Source organism: Oreochromis aureus, linkage group 23 (assembly GCF_013358895.1).
Source record: "Oreochromis aureus strain Israel breed Guangdong linkage group 23, ZZ_aureus, whole genome shotgun sequence".
NCBI classification, from domain to species: Eukaryota; Metazoa; Chordata; class Actinopteri; order Cichliformes; family Cichlidae; genus Oreochromis; species Oreochromis aureus.
Genome location: NC_052963.1, coordinates 44,780,397 through 44,806,262, shown reverse-complemented (window position 1 = coordinate 44,806,262; position 25,866 = coordinate 44,780,397). Strand labels below are relative to the sequence as shown.

The 25,866-nt window shown below is 41.7% G+C and overlaps 2 protein-coding genes across 4 annotated transcripts in view; one reads left to right on the top strand and one right to left on the bottom strand.

Moving 5' to 3' along the window:
* Positions 1-253: 253 nt before the first annotated feature.
* Positions 254-17,035, top strand: sin3b (SIN3 transcription regulator family member B). Of its 2 annotated transcripts, none has more exons than XM_031743421.2 (19): positions 254-388; positions 1,527-1,633; positions 2,260-2,413; positions 3,453-3,815; positions 3,957-4,112; positions 4,442-4,570; positions 5,283-5,372; positions 5,540-5,658; positions 5,930-6,143; positions 8,366-8,482; positions 8,628-8,866; positions 9,300-9,483; positions 10,267-11,122; positions 12,031-12,200; positions 12,294-12,467; positions 14,565-14,657; positions 14,768-14,862; positions 15,385-15,583; positions 15,747-17,035. In XM_031743421.2, the coding sequence occupies exons 1-19, from the start codon at positions 278-280 to the stop codon at positions 15,981-15,983; spliced, it is 3,807 nt and encodes a 1,268-aa protein (XP_031599281.1). In that variant the 5' UTR covers positions 254-277; the 3' UTR covers positions 15,984-17,035. The 2 variants fall into 2 exon arrangements, with proteins under 2 accessions (XP_031599281.1, XP_031599282.1); XM_031743422.2 differs by lacking the exon at positions 254-388 and adding an exon at positions 596-945.
* Positions 17,036-19,160: 2,125 nt separating this feature from the next.
* Positions 19,161-25,866, bottom strand: part of xpr1a (xenotropic and polytropic retrovirus receptor 1a) — an 84,630-nt gene continuing 77,924 nt past the window's right edge. For both annotated transcript variants that reach the window (XM_031743431.2, XM_039606726.1), the window contains exons 13-16: positions 25,345-25,511; positions 25,130-25,269; positions 24,816-25,040; positions 19,161-23,844 (exon numbers count right to left, since the gene is read on the bottom strand). In XM_031743431.2, coding sequence (XP_031599291.1) covers positions 23,787-23,844; positions 24,816-25,040; positions 25,130-25,269; positions 25,345-25,511 — 590 coding nt within the window. In that variant the 3' untranslated portion in view covers positions 19,161-23,786. The remainder of the gene's footprint in view (positions 23,845-24,815; positions 25,041-25,129; positions 25,270-25,344; positions 25,512-25,866) is intronic.

The following is a 25,866-nucleotide window of genomic DNA, read 5'->3' as shown; positions in this document are numbered from 1 at the left end:
GGGCTCGTTTAATTCGATGGTGATGTTTCATCAAAGTCACCGAGAGTAGCAGGTTGTCTGTCATCAACCTTCATTCTGCTGGATTTCCCGTCCTTTTTTTTTTTTTTTTTTTTTGCCTCTGTACCTAGACTGTCCAGCTAGGCAGAGTAGGGTTGCTTGCTGGCAGGCTGGCTTCCCGACCGAGAGCAAGGTTTGTCGGCTAGCCAACAACTGGAGGTAACGCCGAAGCTTCCCTCAAGTTGTGGTAGCGGCTCTCGAGCCTCCTGTCGCCGGGATAATGGCGAAGATTCAGGCGCACAGCACCGCGAAGCAAATAAACCAAATTCAAGACAAGCCTTACGTTATAACACAAAAGCAAGTGCAGCAGCAGCACTTCCAGAAGCTGAAGGTAAGGAGACAACGGACATGACAAGGGAAAAGTGGCTGAGAGTCAGAACCATTTTGTTCGTCGGATCATTGCATTGGATTTGAGGCTTTTTTTTTCTCTTTCTCTCTACTGTCGTCGAGAGTAGTGAAAGGAACGGCTGGCTAACGTTAGTTAGCTCGCTGGCCTATTAAAAGTAATTCATTGCTAAACAGCCTAACGTTGACATTTAATGTTGGATTTAGAAGCTGTGTTTCGTTTAGTGTATGTGCGAGTGACAGTGGAGTGGCACAGTTAGTGGTACTTTCTCATTTGCCATATCAATAAGTGCTTCTGTGAGCAAACGTTAACTCAGACCTCGTTTGTGGGAAGTTCCTCCTTGTTCGTTTTTTCAGCCACCCCGAACAAAGTGGAGGACGTCAGCCAGGCTAGCCAAGAACGGCTATTTCACTTCATTAGCAGCTTCAGTACACGTTTCTTTGTTATAGTAGTGTTTTAATATGTCGTACTGTTTTTGCCAACGCGACACTGTTGGCCGGGGACCAGCTGTGACTAAACATATTGTATAAATTTGTATGCGGGTAGGTGTTGCAAGTGTTGGTGGAGTTATTATCGTCAGTCGACTGGCTAAACGTTAGCTACAACAACCCTCTTTAAGATGTGGACTATTTGTGACAATGGCTTGTGTGAAGACATTTTTTCCCCCTTTAGCGCAACCTAAACTAGCCTAGCTGTGGTAGCGAAAGAAAGCAGTGGAGTAATGAACAAAAGCTGCCTGGTGTCTCTTGTGTATGCCCAGTTATTTATTTATTTTAGCGTTAGTTGTACAGCTTGTACTGCTAACCAGAGGATTTGTTGATGTTGCACTTTGGCTGATAGTGAAGAAATCGGTCAGCATTCACGTAACTTCACGTATGCAGCACTGAGACAAATCTGTACGATGGGGCTACCTGTAATTTCATAGTACAAATCGCAAATAAATGCATTTATTAATAAATGCAAAACGTAGCATTTGAAATCTGTAAACAAGCTTTGTAGCTGTAAAATTATCTACCGTGAGCACCATGACTGGATGCTGGGGAAAATGCTGCTCCATACATCCAGCTGAGGCTGTCTGTGCTTTGCTCTGTACTGATTTTTCCTTCTTCTTCTCCATGTTTAGGTTGAAGATGCCTTGTCATATCTGGACCAAGTCAAAATTCGTTTTGCGAATGACCCTGGGATATATAACAAGTTTCTCGACATCATGAAGGAGTTCAAGTCGCAGAGGTATCATTGGGCATTTATGCAAACAAACCACAAGTAACTACTATACAGGGGCACACAGGGAACACAGGGAACACACTGATTTCTGTTGTGCAGTTTTTAAGGGAGGTGGTCCAGATCCACTTTAAAATACAGTGGGATCTTCATTTCCCCATACGCCACCAAGTGTTATGAAATTCAGCTTAATGGTTTTTGTATAATCTTGTGACCAACTGGCAGCTGTACCTCTGCTAAGGTGAAAACCAGAAGTAATAGGAGTTCTAGTAATGCATTCTTAATGACATACATTCCCATACATATTCTTTAGATGGTGATTGTGCTGCTTGTGTATGGAGTTTCATTACGTTGTGCAGTTTAATCCTTGACTAGTTCTGTTTCACAATCTGGAGTTTATCAGTGCATATGATACTGCACATAGCTTCTTACTATAATTATGCGACAGGTATTATTATCTTGAAATTAAACGAGGACTAAAAGCATTTCCTCTTTGCTTCTTTTTCTTTAAAGCTAACTTGTATAGCGCTTATTAATAACTTGTTTTCTGTTTGTGCTTTGTGGTGTTTGAGAGAAGTACTTAATCAGTGTTTCTCAACCAAACTTCTAAAGTATCCGTATGTCTTCTGAAATAGCATCGACACACCGGGAGTGATAAACCGTGTATCACAACTGTTTCATGGACACCCAGACCTCGTCTTGGGCTTCAATGCCTTCTTGCCACCGGGGTATCGGATAGAGGTCCCTAAGAATGGGATGGCTTTCCTTCAGTCTCCTTTCTCTGCACAGGTAAGATACTCTTTTTAAAGAAAAACATGCTTTCTGCTTTACTGATATCTGAATACAATGTACAGCAGGGTATGCTGACGGCATTATATGTTTAAGACCACAGAACATCTTAGGAGGAAACAGGTGTGCTTCTACTGCCCTGAACTTCAGCTGAATGATCTGCCTGAAAAAGCCCTCACGAAGGTTTCACTACAAAATGTGACAGCAGATTTGTCTGTCTGGTAGTTGAACAAAATTTCAGCTGGAGTTCTGCTTCTTCCTGTGCATGTTTGGCTGAAACAAGCACTTAAATCCCATCACAAAGAGCCAAATATATACAAGTTGTATATAAAAAGAATTTCAGAGATTAGGAATCTATGTTAGACTTTAAAAGAATTTTACGGTCTGATACAAAAATAACTACACTGAGGAATTTGTAATGATTTCACTCGGTGGCATTCAAAACCTATTTGGTCCGTGTCAGATTGAGTTAAACTTTTATATGTTTAAGCTCTTTCAGTTTCTGTGTACAATTTTATTATTTTAAAGTAAAAGCTGGGAACTAACTTCCAGTGATGTTTTGTTCTGAGAGATGGATCGTGCTTAGGTAGTGGATGGCAAGATAATGGGATTTGGGCAATCTTAGGTGTAATGTTAGTGTGACTTGGGATTTGCATCAGAACTACTTTCCTTTAATACTGAATTTAGATTACAAACACATTTATATAAACATCCAGTGACAGTCTGCATGATGCATGCTTTTCTTTTCTAAAACCTATGCAAGTTTAGGTAAGCTTTTTCTGTTAAATAATTTTTTTATATTTAGTGTTTTATGTTTACTGTGTACCTTTTGTCTACAATTACAATTGTTATTGTGTTATATAGAGTTTATACACTGCTAAGGGAGGGATTTAAAACAAACCCACAGAGCCAACGTATGTTTGAATGTTTAATATAAAGCACATTAAAGCTGGTGCTCCTGCACCAGCATATACAAACAGATATTTCTCCCCAAGTAGTAAATAAACGGTCTTTTTCTTAATGCATCTCTCGTGTGCAGGTATCCCCAAGCCCACAGGGGAAGAGTCCCGTCGCTCCTGCTGTTGCTGCGACCTCGGGTAGTGCCTCTTCCTCTCACTCTGAAGTGGGACCTGCCCAGACCAGTGAAGTCAAGGTGGCCACAACAGAGCCCCTGTCTTCGTCAGCAGCAGGACCTCCAGAGCCTCCCAGCAGACTTTCTCTTCCCCTGACCAGCAGAGAGAGCCAAAATCCAGCAGCCACCTCATCTGTGTCCCCGCCTGCCTCAGAGACGAGCCCCGTAGAATTTGATAGCGCCATCAGCTATGTCAACAAGATTAAAAACCGTTTCCTGGACCATCCAGAGATCTATAGAGCCTTCCTAGAAATTCTTCACACATATCAGGTACTGTAGAAGTAAGGCCATTAATACTGCATATTCATAGCATAAAAGGTGTAGGATTTTTATTTGCAGTTTCTGAGTTTTGTTTTTATTTTGTGTGTGTGTGTGTCCTATATCTATCTCTCCACCCCAACAACATTTCAGAAGGAACAGCTGGAGGTGAAGGAGAGTCGAGGCAGTCGAGGCAGCAGTGGGATGACAGAAGATGAGGTGTTTTCTAAAGTTGCCAGTCTCTTCAAGGGACAAGAAGACCTGCTGGCTGAGTTTGGACAATTCTTGCCCGATGCCAAGAGATCACTGGTGAGTTGAGCAGCAGTAGATGGATATTTCTGATGTTCCACTTTGGAAGCAGATGAAAATCTGCACAGTTTGAACAGAAACAATTTGCAGTTGGGCATGAAAGCAACATTTCTCATTTCCAGTTATTTTAACACAGTTTACAACAGTGACATTTTGTATATTTACTGCTCTGAAACGCCATCATGATAATATTCGCATATTCACAGTGAAGTGCCGCTTTTGAACAGCTGAATATATAACTTGTCAAAAACGTTTTTCTGTCAGTCGGTTCCCAAAGTCCCAAGAAGTACAACTGAGCTTTTTTTGTCCATGTGCCTCCTCTTCTGTAGTTCACAGGCAGTTCGCTCACCGGGGGGAAAGAGCAGCTGAAAAGGACAGAAGAAGAGGACATGATAACCAAACAGAACAAAAAGAGACCGAGGCCCATACTTCTCCAGCATATGTCCCCACTGCTCAAGGTAGGTTCTTCGCTCTTCAGCGGGTCAGTGAAAGAGACAAAAGCTGTGCATTATGAGCAAAAACAATAGGTCTGTTATATGCTAATTTTTTATGATTGTTTCTGCAACTTCATCATCTTGTGAAATAAGGTGTAAAATTTTGACGTATTCACGATTAATTAAAGAGAGAGAGAGAGATGGAGCTTTGAAAGAAACCATTCTTGTTACAGACACTACAGAACATCTGTTACCATTGTGGACTTTATATTTTATTTTATACTTTTTATTTATTTTTATTTTATTTTACTTTGGTAAATTTTCATATACAGATAAATAAGTATGTGTTAAGTAACACAGTAACAGTTTAATTGAAAACAACTTACTGAGTATCAGGTTTTTAAATCTGCAACATTATTGAGTCATTTCAATAAGTTAATGTGTTGCATGTAAGCAACATGATGTATGCCATTTACTGGACACTATGGACACTACAGCCTGCAACATACTGGACAAAATGTGTCTCAGAAACCTGTAACATAATTACCGAGTATTTGCATTCCTTTACTTCATTTCATCAGCACCAACTCATTTGCTAGAAAATAATTTTGTGTTGCACAAACAAACTTGTTTCTTTAAAAGTTTCAACAGCTGTTTGGGATTTTCCAAAAGCAGTCACAGACACTTTGATAATTAAAGTTTGTGATGTTCAGATTTTATTCTTTTCTTTATTTAGAAAAAAATGAAGTATTCCTGTACCAAAGATCAGTCCTTTGCTTCGGTTGGCAAACATGGAGTCTTAAGAGAATTTTCCTTCTTTGATAAGGTGAGGGATTATTCTTCTGGCCTGTAATTCTGGATTTTATTTATTTAATTTTTTATACTAAATTTTTAATCCCATAATGTTTCCTCTTTTTTTTTTTTTTTTTTTTAAACAGAAACTTTTTTTAAAGTGATTGAGCGAATTTTATTGTCAACCCAACTGTCGTTTAGGTTCGTCGCCTGTTTAAAAGCCAGGAAGTATATGAGAACTTCCTGCGCTGCATCGCCTTGTTTAACCAAGAAGTTGTTTCAGGAGCTGAGCTGCTACAGCTTGTTACTCCTTTCTTGGGGTGAGTGGATGGAAAGAATTTTGAGATGGATAAAAAGAGACAAACTAATGTGGAAATGGTTTGTGATGCTAATATCCAGCGTTAGTGCAGCAAAGGGCAACAAATATTAAGACATTGTTTGTTTTTTTTGTTTTCAGATAGGACATTCAGGTCAACTTTACAAATTTGAAAGTTATCTCTAAATGGTCGTCACATGGCTTTTTATACTAGCCGAGAATACCAGATGTACTTCAATTATCTGTCATTAATAATTTTGTCCATATCCTTGCAGGAAGTTTCCTGAACTGTACACACAGTTCAAGTCATTTCTCGGGGACAAAGAGCTCTCTCATGCTGTGTCAGGGCTGTCGGATCGTTACATGGAGGGAGGAGGGGGCAGGGAGGTGGATTATGCCTCCTGCAAGCGCCTGGGGTCCAGCTATAGAGCACTGCCCAAGACCTACCAGCAGCCTAAATGCAGTGGGCGCACGGCCTTATGCAAGGAGGTATATCTACTTAGATTTTACCAAACAAAAATCACTGCATCATTTCATTGCTTAAAGTCATCTGTGTGCATTTTAGCCCCTTTCATCTGTTCCTTTATATTTGACAGCATCTTAACATGTTGGCTTGATGTCTGAATTTAAATGTTTATTTTCTTTCAACATAGCACAAGTTTGAACTGCATGCATAGAAACTGATGTATAGATACGCACAATATTATGATTCCTGTTATTTTTGCATGCCTCTTTTGTGCCTTTGTCCCTCGCTCAGCTCACCTAAGAATGTCATTGTTTTTGAGGACTCCCTAAACCTAACATAACATGAGGGGGTGGGCGAGGTTGCCACCTGAAGTTTCTGTCTCACACCTTCAGGCTGCCAAATATGAGGATGTCTCAAAGCTCTTCCTTTATGAAAACAGCTGCTGTGTATGTTAGTGAGCTCTTATGCACACAGGGCTGAATCTGGCTAACAAGTTTTTTTTCTTTTTTGTTTTTTTCCCCCACATTTATTTCATCATCAACCCTGGTTGATAAACATCAGAGTCCATAAGTTACAGCTTGCATGCTTTTAGCCGTTTGAGGTAAACGCGCAGGCTTTTACAAAATCACACTTCTTGAGTGTCGACTTTCCCTCTTTAAGTTTGTTTGACTTGAATATTAAATGACAAATTTGATCAACTTAACACTGAATCGTCCAAGCATAACGGCTCCTAACTCAAGTGATGAATCGGTGTTGTCTACACGTAACACTCAACTAATCAATTTAGTTTTCTAATCAGTTGTTTTTTAGAAAAATTTTACTATCACTATGTTTTAAAACCATGCCATTTTGAATCAGTATAATGCCAACAGTAACAGTTTGACAGGCATAAAATAATATTTCTAGGCCAGCAGATTGAGTCCTAAAAAGCTATTAGCAGAAACTTGTCATTTCTCAGCATGGTGTGCAGTGTGTCCTTAAAAAATTTGAGGGAACTGGAAAACCGGACAAGTGGCAGACAAAATAAGTGTCAAACCTAAAAAATTCTCTACAGCTGATGAACAGTATCTGAAAGTCATGTCCTTAAGAAATGGGGAAAATAAAATCCAGCAAAGACCTGATGTGGAATCTTTCAGTTGATCATCTAACCATATCCCTGATCAGTATCTAACAGGAAATAACACTGTATAAATAATTCCCTTTTCAAAACTCTGAATAACCACAGTGATGTACAAGACTCTGACCTCATATGTGACCTCATATGTCACTTTATGTATCACTGATGTAACGTTTTACAGATATAGTGAATATCTTGTGCTCCAGAGAGCCATCATTGCTCTCTTTCCGACTGTTGTGGGCGTGTCTGAATGAAGCTGCGAGTCAGTCTTCTCACATTTTCTCACACTTTATTGCCACCTGTATTTTAGTGAAATGGTGGGAAACCAACGGGGGAAAAGTGTGTTGCTTGTGCATGTGTTTCTGTCTCGAGTGCAAAGTACACAAAAACAGGAACTCACTTTTGAAAACGTTGAACCATAGCAAAAGGTTACACATTCAGTTAGGAGCACATGTATACACAGATGTACTGTTTGCTCAGCAGTATGCACATAGTGTGACCACCTAAGAGAAACTTTGGCCCTAATGCCATATTACGATTGTAATTTCAGAAGTGTCTGTTACTTAGCAGTCATCAGGAGCATGTTGAGGGGAAGAAATCCTAATTAATGGCCTAGTAGCTGTTAGTGGATTATGGTTATGCAGAATAAGATGAGTACAGTAAGGACAGGGAGACAGTATGTACCTTAAAGATGTTTTTCCTTTTCTCATAGAAAAGTTTCAAATAACAAAGGCAGCATATGTACAAGTAATCACTGAGGCTCAGCCTCCAGGCTGCTTTAAATCTTTCCTGCATGTTTTTCTTACTTCTGGCTCTGTTTGATGTCATAAAGAGAGCATAGCCCTAAAATATGCCTTCTTGATAAAGCATGCTGTCAGCATGGCCGCCTCGCGTACCCTCTCTTCAAATATTTTGGGTGTGAGGGGCACCCAATCAGTAGAAAGATGCCTTAAAGGGATCTGTGCTACAGCAGATTGATCAGGCGATGATATTGTAACTTAATTGTACTTTCTAAAGTCTAGAGTAAAAATATCAAGGTGTAAATGAGCATAAAAAGCAATCTTTAAAGTGTTACCACAGAAAAGTGTGTTGGCATGAAAACTTATGTTTTTATCTGTATGTGTACAGGTATTGAATGACACCTGGGTGTCTTTCCCCTCCTGGTCAGAAGATTCAACCTTTGTTAGCTCCAAGAAGACTCCTTATGAGGAGCAGCTGCATCGCTGTGAGGATGAAAGATTTGAGGTATGTGCATCTTAATGAGTGTTTTTAACAAGTAGAAAATATATTTTGTGACCCCGAGGATGTTTTATTCTTAAACATGTATATTGCGTGTAGCTAAGCTTTAGAAGATGCCCTCTAAAAGCCGTCTCTAACACTTATTCTTTAGTTGGATGTTGTTCTGGAGACAAACTTGGCCACCATCAGAGTCCTAGAGAGTGTCCAGAAGAAGCTGTCTCGCCTCTCACCAGAGGACCAGGACCGATTCAGATTAGACGACTGCCTGGGCGGCACCTCTGAGGTCATCCAGCGTCGTGCTGTGTATCGTATCTATGGCGACAAAGCCCCTGAGATCATCGAGGGCCTGAAGAGGAGTCCTGCTACTGCTGTGCCTGTGGTGCTGAAGAGGTCAGGACAATCTCTTTATCTCAGAATTCCCCAGTGACATCTGACATGTGCAGACACTTTAAGCATTATAGCTACAATATTCTTTCATATGCATATGAAATAGCAGGATGTTGAACCAACACAGCTAATGTTTACATCACTGTGGCTATAGTAGGAAAACTGTTGATTATACTTCTGTTTACATGACCAGCTGAGAGATTTAAGCAAGTGACAATATGATGGGAATATTCAGCTGCTGACAGCGTGAGCAAGATCCTTGTATCAACATGGAGGTCTTTGTGCACCCTGCTACACGAATAGTGCTTTCTGAAGAACTGCCTTTTTCCTTCCAGTCTAACATGTGAAAAAACAAACACACTGTGGTGACAAAATAGATTAAAGTACATGAATGTTTTTTTAGGCATCAACTTTAAAGCTTTTCTTTCCTCTCCAGGTTGAAAGCTAAGGAGGAAGAGTGGAGAGAGGCCCAGCAGGGTTTCAATAAGATTTGGAGGGAGCAGTACGAGAAGGCCTACCTGAAGTCCCTCGACCACCAAGGAGTCAACTTCAAACAGAACGATATGAAGGCCCTGCGGTCAAAAAGTCTTCTTAATGAGATTGAAAGCATCTACGACGAGGTAAACACTCCTCTATCCGCGACCTTGAATGGTGATGAAAAGATAACGAGGTGTGAAGCCTGATATAGCAGTCCTGCATAATCGCTTTTGTATAATCATAAGAAGAGTCAGACTCAATGAGAGGGCATAAAAGTGTTCATTATAGTGTAACCTGAATATTATCCTCTCACATTTTCTAAAATTTAAAAAGATTATTCTGGTGCTTACAATTCATCAGTCAGGTGCACCACATGCGTCACCTGACTGAAGTTGCATATTTATAACTTCCGGCGCAGCCTGTTACAGCAGCTCTGCTCATTCTGAGTTTCTTTCTTTCTTTCTTTCTGGGTAATCCCTATGAGCCAAAATCCCTGGGCAAAGCTCTGACCACCAGCCCCGCCTCCTGCTGTTCAAACCTTTTGTTTGTCATGGACAGCCAATTAGAGGACAGCTAACGTATGCGGAGGGTGGACTTAAAGGGGGAGGAGCTAAAACAGTTTTTCCAGACAGGAGATGAGTTGAGTGCCTGAACTGAAACAAATAAGCATTACTATGAATTGTGAGTCCATGCAAAGCTACAGTAGCATTTGTAGTAAGAACATGGAGCTATATAGTTTTCCTTAAATGGCTTTGCTCTCATAATGAAGATGGTGTTTCAGTCAAAAGCTTCAGAGCAACAGAGTAAAGGACATTGAGTGCAGGTCTTGTTGTTTTTTTGTTGAAGGGATTTGTCAGAGTTCAGTGAAACCTCAAAGGTTTCCACTTTTCTGCTTGGCCTGTCTGATTTTCTTCTTTTTACCTCAGCGTCAGGAGCAGAGCACAGAAGAAGGTGGTGTTGGCCAACAAAGCCGTAATGGTTCAGCCTCATCCAGTGAACCTCACATGGTGTTTACTTATGAGGACAAACAAATCCTGGAGGATGCTGCCTCACTCATCATCTACCACGTTAAACGACAGCCAACCATTCACAAAGATGACAAGGACCACATCAAACGCATCATCCAGCACTTTGTCCCCGACCTGTTCTTCTCCCGCCGCGGCGAGCTCAGTGATACTGAAGAATGGACGGATGAGGAGGCTGAGCCGGAAGAGGGAGGCGATAAAGGAGGAGGTGGAACCGCCACCACCGCAGCAGGCGGAGGAGGAAATGGTAATAATGCATCAGGAGCAGCAGCCAGCAGTTGTCAGTCTCAGCCCCAACCTGTCCAATCACAGTCCCAGACCCAGTCCCAACCGCAGCAGCAGCTCAACGGAGAGTCCAGGAGGAGGCGCTGCAGCCCATCCCAACCTGCAGAAAACGAAGCCTCGACCACCTCAAGCAGCATAAGCCAGCCTGCTGGATCCACACCGACCCCGGGGTCTACACCTATGGAGATGAGCTCGGGTGCAGCCGGGGAGAAGGTGGACCTTCGTGACCCCGAAGCAGAGCACCAAAAGGAGCTGGATGGTGTCTACAACCTGTTTTTTGTCAACAACAACTGGTATTTCTTTTTGCGGCTGCACCAGACTCTGTGTTCGCGGCTGCTGCGGGTTTACCGACAAGCAGAACGGCAGCTGCTGGAGCATCGAGCTGAGCAGAGCAGAGAGAGGCTGCTGATGGCAGAGGGACGGAGGGAAAAGGCGTGTGACCTCGCTATGGAGCTCCGCCTCAAACAGCCCAGTAAGTCCAGTCTGTGTTTACAGTTACATCTTAAGTCGTCAGGTGTTTGATTTTTAAGTGGGGTTGGTCAGCTGTGATGTAGACAGGTAAGCTCAGTGTGGGTGGATTTATTCCAGATCACTGAGCAATAATCACACGCTGTAATATACAAGTTACTTCATCAAGACGATTAGATAATTGGTTTCAATAAATGTGCACTGAATCAGAATGTGCTTTTAAATTGGTGTAAGTCACACTTTAGCAAACATTAATCTTATTTAAAGGAAATAATGTTCCAGATATGTTGAAACATTTCTGTTTTTAAAACAGCACGGCTATGAACACTAAAATAAACTGGGGGAAAATGAATATTCTACTAATGCTACGTGTACTGTAAACCTTTATTTAGTTGACTTTGTTCATACTCTGAGTGTTGTAGTAGCATTGTTGTTGTTTTTTTTAGGGAAGAAATCTGTGGTGAAAGACTTTTTTTGATGCTCTGAACAGATTTGCAGGACCTGTATGGACCAGTTAAAGGCACTTTAACTGGTCCATACCTGACCTAAAAGTCTGTTTAGGACTAGGTTAACCGGTTATTAAAAACAAACTAAATTCTTGTTCAGCATATTGCAAGCTGTACATGTAGAGTGTCTTAGGCCACAATATTACATTCCTTGTAATATAAAACACAGAAAAAACTCTTGTTTGAGAAAATTTAAAATATTTGGTCATTTTAACCGATAGTTTCTAATAACTGACCTGTTGCTGCAACCCTTCTTCAGATCAGTACAAACACACATCAGGCCTGCCTTTTGTAAATAGCTGCTTTTGGTTGCCAGGACAGTGGGACAGGGTCTCCACTGCACATCCACACGGATGATTTAATGAGCAGCTGCTCTAACAAAAGTGCTGTCCTTTCCCTTCCACAGGTGAGGTGGAGTTAGAGGAGTATTACCCAGCTTTCCTCGATATGGTGCGCAGTTTGCTTGATGGTAACCTGGACTCTACACAATATGAGGACACGCTGAGGGAGATGTTCACCATCCACGCCTATATCGGCTTCACCATCGACAAAGTCATCCACAACATCATCCGACAGGTATGCAGTTTCACACACAGGTTAATTCTGTAAGTCCCGTGACTCTGTAATGTGAATACTAGCATATTCTAATATTTACCTCTTTGACTAAAGTTGCAGCACCTGGTGAGCGACGAGGTGTGTCTGCAAGTGGTTGACCTTTACCTGGCTGAGAGGAAACGAGGGGCAGCCGGGGGGAACCTGTCCTCACAGTGTGTTAGAGCAGCTTGGGAGACCAGCTACCAGTGGAAAGCTGAGCGAGTGATGGCTGAAGAGAACTGCTTCAAGGTGAGCACAGTGGATTAAACGCTTGGGCCTGACACACAGCTGTTGTTTGAAGTAGTGAAACTATTTCAGATTATCCTTCTCTGCAGTAAAAATATGCTGCTCTGCAGTTTCACAGGACAGTAAAAATTTCAGAGGACTAAATGTACCCATAAAAGGAAAGTGCATCACTTAAGCTGTTTTTGTAAAGGAATGTTTTACGGACAGGGATCGTGATTGTAGGAAAACAAAAGCCAGCTCACTCATCCAGTCCAAGTATTGGAGGGTTTTTTTTCCCAAGGATTCATTCTTTACATTTTTCTCGTGCTGTTCGAGGCCTTTCGTGCAGTCGATTGAAATTTCACCTTCCAACTAATGACTGAGATTTAACTACATTTTTGTGGACCTGAAATTATTTTATGTAACGACAGCCAGCTGTACCACAGCGTGATAAACACATTTACACTTCAATATAATCAGATGCTACCTTTCTCTGGTACTAACGCTTTGATAACAGGTGTTGAATACTTGATTACCGGTTGTAGAAGAATGGACATGCTTTTCTGGGATCCAAACAGTTTGCTTGCTTGTTTGTGTTTTTTTATAGATGTTATTATTCAAATGAGAAAGCAGTACAGTGTTGAGAAATTTTATCTTTCAGGATTTGTTGATGTGCAAACCTCTCACCTTGCTGTACAGCCCTGTGAGCCCAGTAGGGGTCCCGAAGTGCATCACAGCAGAAAACACTAATTCAAGAAACTTTATGCATAATGATATTTATGACTATACATTAAAAAAAAACATGAAGGGCATTGAGAGAGTACCTCATTTGAAGTGTGACTCTAAGCACAAAAGTAGTGTAAGTAGTGGTTTCCTTAGAAATTTTAAGTACAAGTATAACATAACTGCTGAGCACCTTTTTTTAACAATGAGACTTAAGAATTTTAATCTTGTAACTCTTCAGGAGCTGCACAGTGTTGAATATTGGGATATTGACCTTGCTTGAAGCCCTCGTTTACCACCGTGTGACCGCATCAGTGCTTTGCATCTACCGTTTGGTCTCCCTGTCATGTGGAGATCAGCTAGCTTCAGCGCTCGGTTGAGTCATTTGTTTAGGTTTGGGTTGATTGTTTCTCCTCCTTGCATGCTGTCATGGCCTGGTGGTGGTTTTTTTTTTTTTTTTTTTTTGTGCCTCATCACGGTTGTTGTTTTCATGTTTAGCTTTCTTACAAATTTTGCTCAGCATGCGCTTTGTTGGAGGTTGCTGAACTCTCCTTCAGATACTAAATCGTCATCAGAGACTGACATGTTGCTCTTGCTCTCAGATATGCTTGGGCTTGTGTTGTGTGCATGCTAGGGATAATAAACGATATACTACTGACCGGACGGTATAACACTTTTGTGAGGAGGGCGGGGGGGGAGAGAGAGAGTGTATTATTGTGGACGGTATGATATGGCAGAACCAAGAACGCCACAACATGAGGCCACTTCTCCCTCTTGGCATCTCTTTGGTTGGGTACAGACTGTTTTTAATTTCTCTCCCAGATATCTGGCATACTGCTGTCCATCTTTGATTCAAGATGAATTCATTGTTTATGTTCATTTGTGCAGGAACTTTACTAAAAAGATTGAAAGATTGCAATGCAGATGTGCTTGTGTGCAATTCTACCAAAACAACACAAACCTGGTGATGATGATGATGTTAGATGTAGGTTGATTGGAAATGAGCCAGAGCTCAGCTCAGAGTGGAAGAAATATAAAAAAATAATCCGATCCAAACAGCAGAATGAGAATCACAGACAGACAAAGACGTTCAATGAAGGTGAACCAACAGCAGCAAAAAAACCCATAAGGGCCTTCTATAGACTAGTTGCTCCAAATATGTTTGGTACTGCCCCTCAGTGACCGTACACAGCTATAACATTCAGACTATGGTCTGCCGAGCGCTGCACAGCCACGTGGGGCCCTTTAGTTTGGGAAATTACAGTAAAGTAATTGTTTGAATAAAGCACAGGCCTTTGTCACATAGTTCTGTGCTATGCTGACTACATGTTTGGGTCATAGTTTTTATTCAGGTGTAGTGAGGTCATTCAAATGTGGGTTTTTTGTTTTTGTCATCAGGTGATGTTTATTCAAAACAAGGGTCAAGTGACAATGACCATCGAGCTGCTGGACACTGAGGAGGCCCAGGCTGATGACCCACTAGATGTTCAGGTAAACACTTATTTATTAACAATTTTTAAACTTGTTTACACGCCAGAAACTTGGAAATGAATAACTTGACTTTGATTAAACGCGTTGGAACTTGCTCTTTCCTCTGTTAGTGCCTGTCGAGCTACATGGAGCAGTTTGTAGGAACAGAGTCCAGTCTGTGCTCTCAAGCAGAGGGCTACTTCTTCAAACCCGTATTTCTGCCCAGGTATGACAGATGAATGAACATGGCGAAGACTTACTGCTTTAGGCTGTGTTTCTACTTATGTGACAGTATAAATATCAGCAGAATAAAGGTGTGACAGTGGAAATGGATCTGTAATATATTATATTTCATTATACTTGGAAAGAGAAACCAAAGTGCTTTTGAATTCCTGCACACCTTCTGCATTACGTGTCTTATTTTTAATAAACGTTGTGCTGTGATGGTGCATTTCTCTTTTATGTGTATTAGACTGGACGGAATTTGTTCAACTGAAAATCAAGTAAAACTTACAAAACTGTGTCCCCAAATTGATTTTGATTGATTTCATGTTTTTATGTTTGGTTCGTTGTGCCTCAGCTGGTAGCATTATGGGAACGCTCTGTCAAAGGTATCTGATGACAGATCTGCTGTCATCTCAGATAACATTTGTAAAGATCAACAGGGTATAACGGATGTCTTTCAGGCACCCTGAGAATATGTCAAGGCAGTTTTTTGTAATCCGCACCGTGTCTTGATTTTTTTCAGGAACCTTCGCCGTTTTCGCCGCTGGCAAGTGCGACAGGTGGAGGCGATGCGCTGCAGGAGAGAGTGGCACCGCCAGCTGGGCGTGGAAAACGCCGGCAGTCTCGACTGTCGATTTAAACTCAACACTCACAAGATGGTGTTTGTCATGAACTCTGAGGACTACATGTACCGCAGAGGGGCCCTCGTCAAGGCCAGGAAGGTAGGCTGGCATCTGAGTTTAATTTTAGACATCCGTCCTCTGCGTGGGTCTCGTCAGAGCTCTGCTGAAGAAAAGAAATCCAACCCTGCTAGTTTTCTGCTTGTTAAATCCGGTTTTGTCTCTCAGTGACAAGTCTCTGACAGTTTGTCTTCTTCCTTCACAGTCGCAGCACAGAGTGGCAGCGAACCAGCACGAACGCTTCGACAAGTGGCACCAGGGCTGGCTGACCAATCACGTTACAGCCTCGGCTGAACGCTCCGTACAGAACTGGCTAATGGGCGAAGATGAGGAGGATCTCATCCCCTGCAAGACTACCTGCCTCTCGACTGAAGTGAAGGGGCAGATGGTCAACAGATACCAGGTTCATTACAGCGGTAGCAAAGCCCCTTCTTCACCGTAGAGGCCTGCACAGAGATGGACAGTAATGCACACGCGCACACACACACACACACACACAGGTAAATGCATGAACGCAAAGGACATACGTACACTAAACACAGACATAAACAGCTGCAGTCGTGTCTCCACGTTCCTCCACGACGTGCTCGCTCATTCACTCTGACTCACGGATGAAGAAACTGGCAGAAATGCAGTGAGTCAGTGAGTGAGAGGAGTGACGATGTGGGGACGAGGGCCAACAGACAGTGAAGTAATCAATGAGAGCCAGCTCGGCCCTGATTGGCGGGACGAGGAACGCACCAGGACGAACGGAGTTCATCATCCTTTAGCATCTTCATCATTCGAGCTTCTGTGGTGGCAGTAACGTTTTTAAGGCTGACGGACAGAGTCAGCTGATCAGGTGAGGACTCATGAGATCATGGAATTTGTTTGAGAAATGTGAATGTCTGTTTTTTTTCTTTCTCTTTTCTTTTTTTAAGTCAAGTGTAGTTTTTAGCCTCTAAAGCCGGAGAGCCTGCCTGTGGGTCGGTTGGTTGGTTTCTGTGTGTTTATATGGGGAGATTATGGTAAACGTGTGTATGTATGTGTATCCTGCTCTCTTCATTTTTGTCTAATTGTAGGCCCACTGCAGGCTCTACAACTATAGTAAATGCGTTATTACTGTATGTGCATATATACACACAACAGGGATCCTGTATTTTTATATATGCATCTACACAGGTTGATCGATACATGTGGTTCTCTACAGTGTTTGCTGTCAGCCAACTCTTGATGTTTGTTGTTTATTTTTTTGTATTTCCCCCTTTTTTGTGTTGTAGCTAAACAAGTTATCACTGGGCAACAAGGAGTCCTTAAAATTAATTGGTTTAATATTAATGAAGATCAAATTGTATCATATTCATCACCAAATGTTTAATTTTGCATTGTTCTTTTTTTGCATACTGACATTGAAAATAAAATCGAAATATCAGTGTTAAAATAGAATGTATAACATTTATCCTGTATCAGTTATCATAAAATAAACAACCTAGTTGTGAACTTCTTAGATGTTGACTAGCAGCTTGTTTGTCGTTGAGTTTAACCAACACAGCCTCGCCGACGCAACTCAGTCACTGTTGAGGAGTGTCTGTGTGTGCAGATGGAGCCTGTAAAGTTCCTGTAAGACATGAGGAGATAATCTGACCGACAAAAACACCTGGAGCTCAAACGACAATAGTAGCAAACCTGCAGCTGCTTCGATAACTAAAGAGTCATTTATTTTTAAAAGGTATGTGCAAAAGTTTGACAGCCCACATTTAGATCTGACTTCCAAGGAGATGGACGCTCTTGAGCAATAGTTCTCCAGGCCTTCAGAGTTTTTCTGTAGACACTGGCTCATTATTTTACACAGTTGGAGTCCAGTGATGTACCTGTGAATAACTGAAGAATTAAAAATGCACCAAAACCAGTGTTGTAACAGACATCTTAGCACGTAGCTAACTTCATGTCACAAAACCGAATCTGTTGTTATTTCTTAGTTGAATCTATGAAACATGCCACAGATGAAACAGTTTGACAGACATGGAATAGTAACAAACTAAGTGATTAGCAAAAAAATCTGTGTCATTTAGAAAATTGAAGAAACTGGACGAGTAAAAAAAAGAGAAGTGGTCTACAAAAAAACTGCATACAGTAGATGACTGATGTCAGAAAAAGGGAAAAAGCTACAGAGCAAAGACCTGAAACAGGACCTGAGAGAACATCTGGCCTTTCAGTTGATCCATCTACTGTTCACCAAAGCTTGGTTAGAAATGGCTTCAGAGAAAATATGGATATAAAAAGGCAATTATTAAGGACGGGAACAGGAAGAAAAGGCGGAGGTATGCCAAATTACATAAGAACTGGAGCAAAAATCAGCAGTTGAGGCCGAATTTGACATTTTTGGTTAAAACCCCTTGTCTTTATGCCCAAATATGGCTATAGGCTGTGTCATGATCTGGGGCAGACTGAAGCCAGTGGTGTTGGGGATCTTGTCAAACTTGAAGGATTGATGAACAAATCAAAGTGCCAGATTGTAATCATGTAAAACCATCTGGAAGGCATCTGATTGTTAATGGCTTCATTTTTCAGCATGACAGTGACCCCAAACACACTGACAGTGCAGTAAAAGCATAGCTCAACAGAACAAAGACGGCCAACATCCAAAGAAGAGCTCTGGATGTCCTTTAAGGAGCCTGGAGAACTATTCCTGAACACTTGCAGAATTACAACAAAGCTGCACAACAGAGTTCAGACTGTGGTCATGCCAAATATTGACTTTAAGCTCATTAGAAATGCACAAACTCTGTTTGCCTTTTACACTGTTTGCACAAGCATCAATAAATTACTGGACCCCATTTTCGGAGCAAAATAGAAAGAAATTAGACTGTTGCACAACTCTGTATTTAAATAAGAATAATCATTGTCCACTTTTCCAACAAAACAAAATATAATGGGTCCAGTAGTCAGATTTTGTTACAAATTAGATCATTATTAAATGATGCTCAGAGGTATCTAGGTAAACTGGTCACATGACACGCTAAACGCTCCAGAAGAGCCATAAATCTGACGCAGTGCCGCGGTGGCTTCCAAGGTTAGGAATAAACATTTTTTCCCTGAGGGGGAGAAAAACTGCTGTGATGCTTCAGCTGGATTATGAGAGCTTTTTTACATGATGATTCAACAAAGTTCACTGTGTTCTCCTTGGATTTTTGTGGGGGCTTTCTCTCTGCCAACAAGCGTGATTTTTCATGCTTCTCAGAATGATTCATTTCTCCTGGTTGGCACGCTGAATGTGACGCCGTCTGTCTGCCCACTGGGAATTAAAAAAAAGAAAGAAAAGAGAGAAAGACCTCAAATCCCCAAAGGCTGCCAGCGCTGTTGGACAGACCTACTTAAGCACAAGAGCGGGTGAAGAATCAACTTCAAAACCGCACAATACAGTGCAGACATGAAACGAACACGAATCATAAAATGCAAAAGAAACCAAAGAACACTGTTAAAGTGCAAAAACTAACCGTAATGCATATGTGTTGAGGTTTATTTTTATATTCACAGAGCTGCATTGGGGCCCTGCTGCAGGGTGGAGACGCAGATCGCAGATAAAGGTTTGCAGAACAGAATATGTAGCAGCAGTTAAAAGAAGAGTCGAGAGGCCAAGTGAGCTTTAAAAATAATCGTGGTTTATAAAACCCAGATATGACAGGATCACCAAAGTGTATACAGAAATACAAATACCATCAGAAAAACCATCATAGAACAGTGTTATACACTCGACATGTACAAACTACTTTGTAAAAGGGACTCGGGGAGGATGGTTCAGCATGTAAGACATTTTCCCTTCATGTCTCTTTAAGTCACATTTAGCCACAATGTAGTTATTCTGTCATCTTTTTAAATTTTTAAGTGTCTTATCAAAGTAGAACATCCATCTACCAAACTACAGGTACTATCACGTTCAGCTAGTTTAGAGAAAAGGGTACAAACAACATCGAGGGAGGGGGGGATGCACAGATATCGAGCACTTTAACATTGTGAAGGTTTCAGCAGGCAGTGAAAACAAAACCTTCACTCGTGAGGGGAAAAAAAGAGGGATGTCAGGGCTTATCATCGTCTAACATCTGTACAAAATCACCCTGTTTTTTGTTTTTGTCAGCGGGTTACACACACTGAACATCTGCAGACAGACACTAATCACTAAAACATCTGTTTTTCTCACATCAAAGCACCTTGAAATGCTTCCAGTGAGCAGATAAAGATCCTTCATATTCAAGAAGTACACGGGCGGATCAGTTTAGCGGTATCTTGTTGTTGTGGTGTGGTTCCTCCCCGGACTGGGGTCTCGTCCTGTGCCCTCCCACAGTACTCTGCAGGGCGACTAACAACAATAGATATGATGTCCACAATATTTTCATGCACATTCACAAATGTATGAACAGCTTCAGCTTGAGGACGCTGGAGTCCGTCCCCCCACCTCGTCCTTCTCCTCGAGCCCCATTTATATCTAAATACGAAGGAATCACCAACAAGGTACGACTGATCACGTTCTCCATCTTTGTGGATTCGTTTTTTTTCTTCTATTTTTATACAAACACGTTTCAACAGATTTACACATGGAGGGGAAAAATAGAGTGCGGGATTGTGAACGATCAAAAATCTCCTCGTCGCCTCCAAAATACTGTTTGCTCTGGAGCAGAAATGGCAACGTATGAAATCAATCATTGTCAGTGGCTACAATGATTACTAATATACACATTATGTCAAATAAATTAACATCTATGTACAATGTAAAACAAAAAGCAGCATGCAGGCAAGACAACGGAGCCTTTTTACAAAACTATCTGCTGTAGTGTTTGTGCTCTCTGACACAAGAGAGAGGCAATGCGTGTGCGTGTGTGTGTGTCATGTTTAATGTGTGTATAAAGTCATGCTGTGTGTTTAAACGGACAGACACTCCATCCACCTTCTAAACTTTAAACAGATACGGCACAGTTTTACTTTCCAGCTTTTTCAAGTTCACATTAAGCTCATTGCACTCGGAGGCTTTTCAGCCACTATGAGGAGGAGAAAAAAGAGAAGAATCAGAAACAGGAGAGATTTCTGTAATAAATCGGTCTTGTAGCTCCCTGGTGGGTGGTGACACAGTGTAGCCACAGGGAGGAACAGCAGAGCGAGAGGGTCAAACACGCACACGTAGACGCCAGCGTTAAAGCGTCGCCATCGTTTCTCTGACAGCCAGGGGGCCTTTAACAGGAGAAGAAGCTTGAAACTTAAACCAGTGGCTGGTAATAGCATTGGCCAGACACGCAGCGCATTCATCTCAGCTGTTACTGACTACATTTTAAAATTAGTGAAGCAACGTTTAAGCTCAAGTGTGTGTTACAGAAGCAAAGACACCTGACTGTTCTCGTGGCTCAAAATTGTCACAGATCGTGGATAATGGTTACTATTGTTACAGCTTTAGATGTGAAGGGCTCGGGTTTAAGACCGGGAAGAGAGCGGGATCACAGAGGGCTTCTAGTATCATCCCAAGCAAGAGCGATTGCATCAGAAAGAGCATCCGGTGTAAAATCTGCACCAAATCAAGCATGCAGATCCATCCGCTGCGGCGGTCTCTCGGGAAATAAAGCCACAGCCGAAAGCTTTATTGTTAAAGAGCTGAGAACGAGCTTATTAAGTGTTTGACCACTGCCAAGTCCCCTGATGGTCTTAGAGGTAGCCCAGTTTTGTTTTGTTATTAATCATTATGGATTGTATTACCCGAACGAAACGACCGTTTACCTGCAGCTGGATGGAAAACCACCAAATCTGGCAACACTGCAGCGCCGCCGTCAGTAATCATGGGAATTCTGTTATTTTGGATGGGAGGCGAAACAACCATTACTCAGGACTACCATGGTCCGGAGAACCAATGCAATAGAAGGAGAACCAAATGAGTTCATATTAAGACAAGATGCAAAAACATGATCCGGCACATCGGTTTTAAAACTGACAGGACTCACTGAGCTCAGTGAAATCTAAAAGTGCTTTACCTGGGCCACGTTCCAGGGAACAGATTTAATGAAAACTTGAGTGAGAAACTGTGGATTTGATGTTTTAGAGACGTGATTAATCTAAACATTGGGTCAGTTACCGGGGCAACAGACTCTCTATAATTAAACTGCTCACTGACAGATTTTCTTTAAACAACTTTTGAGGTTTTCTCATTCGTGCAGTCAGTCTTAAAGCACCAAGTGGAACAGAAGCTGGTCCTTACAAACAGTCCAATCCCATTTATATGTTAGCTTGTTGTTTATTGTTAACGTGGCTGCTTTCATAATAAATCTGTCATCAGTGTAACAGCAGAGTCAGCGACCACGGATTTATTACCGGCTCTGCTCGATAGGATCCTTCTAGCTCTGTGGGCAGTCGGGAATCTGTCAGGTTGTCCATGAGATGCCGTGCACTGATACCTGACAGTGTGCATTACTGTAGTAATCACATTAGCTTTCACATCGGAGATGACAGGAAGATTTCAGCATCTTCAGCGACTTTCAGGTTCTGAAAGCATTTTAAAATAAGTTTGACACATCTGGAGTATCTGGATGTGTCCTGATTCCATTTCATTCTGAAATATGTTCACCTTTGGAAATGAAACTGTTAAATAGACTGTTCAATAAAACTGAACTGAATTGAATAGACGTCTACAAATAATTTATTTTCCACTGTAATTGTGCCAAACTCAGATATAGTTTGGTTGGATTCAGTTTAAGTAAAGAATGACTGAGTGGACACTGCTGACTTTGACCCCCTATTTGTTTTTCATTTACTTTTATGCTAAACGTCGTAGCCCACAGTCAAACCCATTATTGGCTGATGAGCGCTGCACTGATCACGGCTTAGTTTCCTCACACTCAGAGTTGATTTGAAGCAACTCCGATCTGCTTGTTCTGGACCCGAAAACCTAGAATTTGTTGAACCTGCTTTCTGGAACAGGACCGAGCTGATTGGCTGTACCTCTGCTTATGTCACTGTGATCTCCAGCCTGCGAGCAAACTTCAATCTGCTATTAAACGTTTGGTTTTCATATCAGTTGGCAGGCTTGTTAAAGGAAGCTACCCCAGCCACAGCCACATTCATAAAAAAGAAAACTTTGGTAATTAATGTAAAGAAAAGTAACGCATGTACATTTGCTGCAGTTAACAGGGCACGTTCACGCACTAATTAGAGGTCGGGGATAAACGAGGGTCCTAACTCTGAGCTCATTAAAAATGTGGCACAAGTTCAACCATGAAAAACATTCCAAACATTATAAAACACATTAACAATCATCGTGAGGATGCTCCAACTAGTCTGACTAGTATAAACAACAATGTAAAAGGACTTAACAACTACAACAGAGTAATAATGCACATCAAATATTACAAAGGAACTTCACAGACTTAGAAATGTTTGAATCAAAATTTCCCTTTTTGTGTACAAGTACAAGATTTTGTGTAATAAATGCACTTTTCCTGCAAGTGCCTCCAGGGTTGTGATTGCACACTGATGTTATTACAACTAAAAAATATTAAAAATTAAAAAAAACAAGGAGAGAGAGAGATGGTGTATAAAAAGAATCAACAAGCTGAAACCAGTTGATTTGTTCTGATATGCTGTGATATGCGTGTAGAGTCCTTCCTCCGGTTTGTGTTTGTTAGTCTTTTGATTGGCTTTGACTTCTCCCCGCTGATCCTAGTGTAGGTGTGCAAACAGTCGTCGGTAGCCTATTTTATGCAGCGTCTTCTAAACAAATTCAGGAAATAAAAGAAGAATCTACAGAAAAGTAAAAGACAGATATTAAAAAAAGTCAGTTTAAAAAAAAGCAGAGGATAATCCCCGGGCAGTGCGGTCTTATCTCGCCGGTTATGTGCAGAAGGTTTCCCTTGATGTCTGTCCATCTGTCTGACTGTGTGGCTGTTTGTCTGGGTGGCATTGGCTCTCCTCACCTGCAGCGATATTATACTATACTTGTGCTTCAGCGGGTCTATCTCTGTGTGTGTTTCTACATTATAGGTGTGTGTGTGTTGTTTCCATACTTATAAAGACCAACTGTACTTACAAGGACGTAAAGATGAGGTAAGTTTCCCAGAGCTGAGGACAGTGACTGACGGTCCTCACTTAAAGGTTTCTAGACTGAAGGGTAGGCCTACGCATTAACACTACGAGGGAGGAGCTTTGAGGTCAGGTGTTAGCGAACGAGGTCTTTATAAGTACAGTGTCGTAAAGTGTGTGTTTGTGTGTGTGTGTGTGTGCCGATGCTGTGGACTCAGCTGAAGGCCTCATCGTCAGTATCTTCAATTAGCACCTTGGTGTCCTTCTTCGATCTGAAATAAAGACGATTAAAAGAAGAAAATCAGACGATATCTGACAAAACCGAGACTTCATTTCACGTTGCGTTACTTATACATTACTAACTATTTAAAAAACTGCATGGACTGCTTTTTCATGCACTCAGTTGTCAGTATTGTCTTCACACAGGTCCATACACAAAAGCACCGGGCCACCTGCAGGAGCTGCTCGACCACTGAAACCCATGCCATGAAGCTCCTGGTGCACAGTTACTGTGCTGATGTTAATGGAGGTTTGGAGCTCTGCAGTAACTCTGTAACACTTTGTGACTTGAATTCAGACAAAGGCATATACAGCATTTAACAAACAAGAAAACACATGTCACAGTAATATTTTTTAAATCCTACATTTATTACCAATTTGACTTCTCTGAGAAGCTGGAAATTAATCAAGAATGACACTCAGCCACTAAAACTACTTTTGTGTTCAGGAATGAAAGTAAATCAGTGTAATTTTACATATTCATAAAAAAAGTTTTTTGTAAAACAGCAATAATTATATTTTAGCATTAAAAAGTATAATTTTTGCACATACAATTGGATTTTTGGTATCTCTTCATAGCTCAAACACCAGGATGTGGGAAAAGGTGAGTTCATATCCTGGGTTTCCTTGATTACGCCCATAGAAACAGAACATAAGGGACCTCAGCTGTACAGCCTGGTAATGCAACATAACATCTGAATACTTCCTCTACTGAAGGAACAACTATTTTTTTTTATTTCATTTGGGTGTAGTATCTTTTAACACATTTAATTAATGAAAAAATGTTCAGTGTGACAGTTTTATAATCTCCAGGAGCAACGACGAGGAAGAGGAATGTGTGATCCTTACATGTCTCATGTTTAATAGAAGCATAACTTTTTTCAGCTACAGTAATACCAGCTCTGCACTCTTCTTCAAAGTGAAATAAAAGTGCACCATGTCGGGCACACATATGGTTTCTTACTGTGAGGTGGACAGCAGGGGGCGTCGGAGCGACAGGCTGTGGGACCTCTTCCAGGTCTTCTTGCCCGAGCGGTTCCGGACTCCGTCCTCCTGGTCCATCATCTGTTCCAGCAGCGTCTGGTCGTCAGCGTTGAGTGGCGCCACAGAGATATCCCGAACCGCACGAAACTCACCGCAGTTGTTCAGGTGCTCGTTCTCCAGACGGAAGAAGTTCCACACAAAACGCCTGCAGTGAGGAAGGTGAGGAGGACGACACGAGTCACCGTGGGTGCTCTGCGAAGCTCGTCGTAAGGAACAAACTTTGTTCAGACCCACCTGAAGACCTCAAGAGGAGCCAGCACGGTGGCCAAGATGTCGCCCACAGAGTTGATCTTGGTCATTGTGATCAGAGAAATCTGGATCGTCCAAGCAAAACGCAGGATCACGTCTTCCACAATAGCACAGTAGTAGTAGGCCTGGACACAGAGCAGACGGGGTTAGTGGCTGTTTGGGTGTGACGCCATGGGCACGGGGATTAAACCAGTCGCTACCTTATGTGGATAAACGATTTCTTCTCTGAGGAAGATGTTTTCGCCAGCTCCACGATCAAACAGACCCCAGTCCATACGCAGATCCCAGATCAGTGTGTACAGGGAGCTGATGATTGAGGACACAATCAGCAGGTAGAAGAAGGTGTTGGCATCTGCGTGACTTTGCTCTGAAAGAAAACACACAAACACAACTTGTGTCAGAGGTTTGTATTCAAGAACTCCTCCGGTTTTAGCTGCAGTGAAGAGAAATGAAACTTGCAGCATCACCACTCAGAGCAGGGTCGCAACTTTTCTATTAGCACTTTTACCACTAGAGGGAGCCCTTCTGCCACGAGTAGAGCAGCATTGATTGATTAAGCAGAGACCCTTAGAGAGCTATAACACTTCAATGTTCACTTTTCATTATGCCTGCACTAAAATCTACACACTTGCAGCCCACAGCATAAAAAAGAGTGAAAAGGTGTTAAGGCTTGGTAAAGTAACCACGCTGTTTGGGCGAATCACCAAAACTAAATGGACATC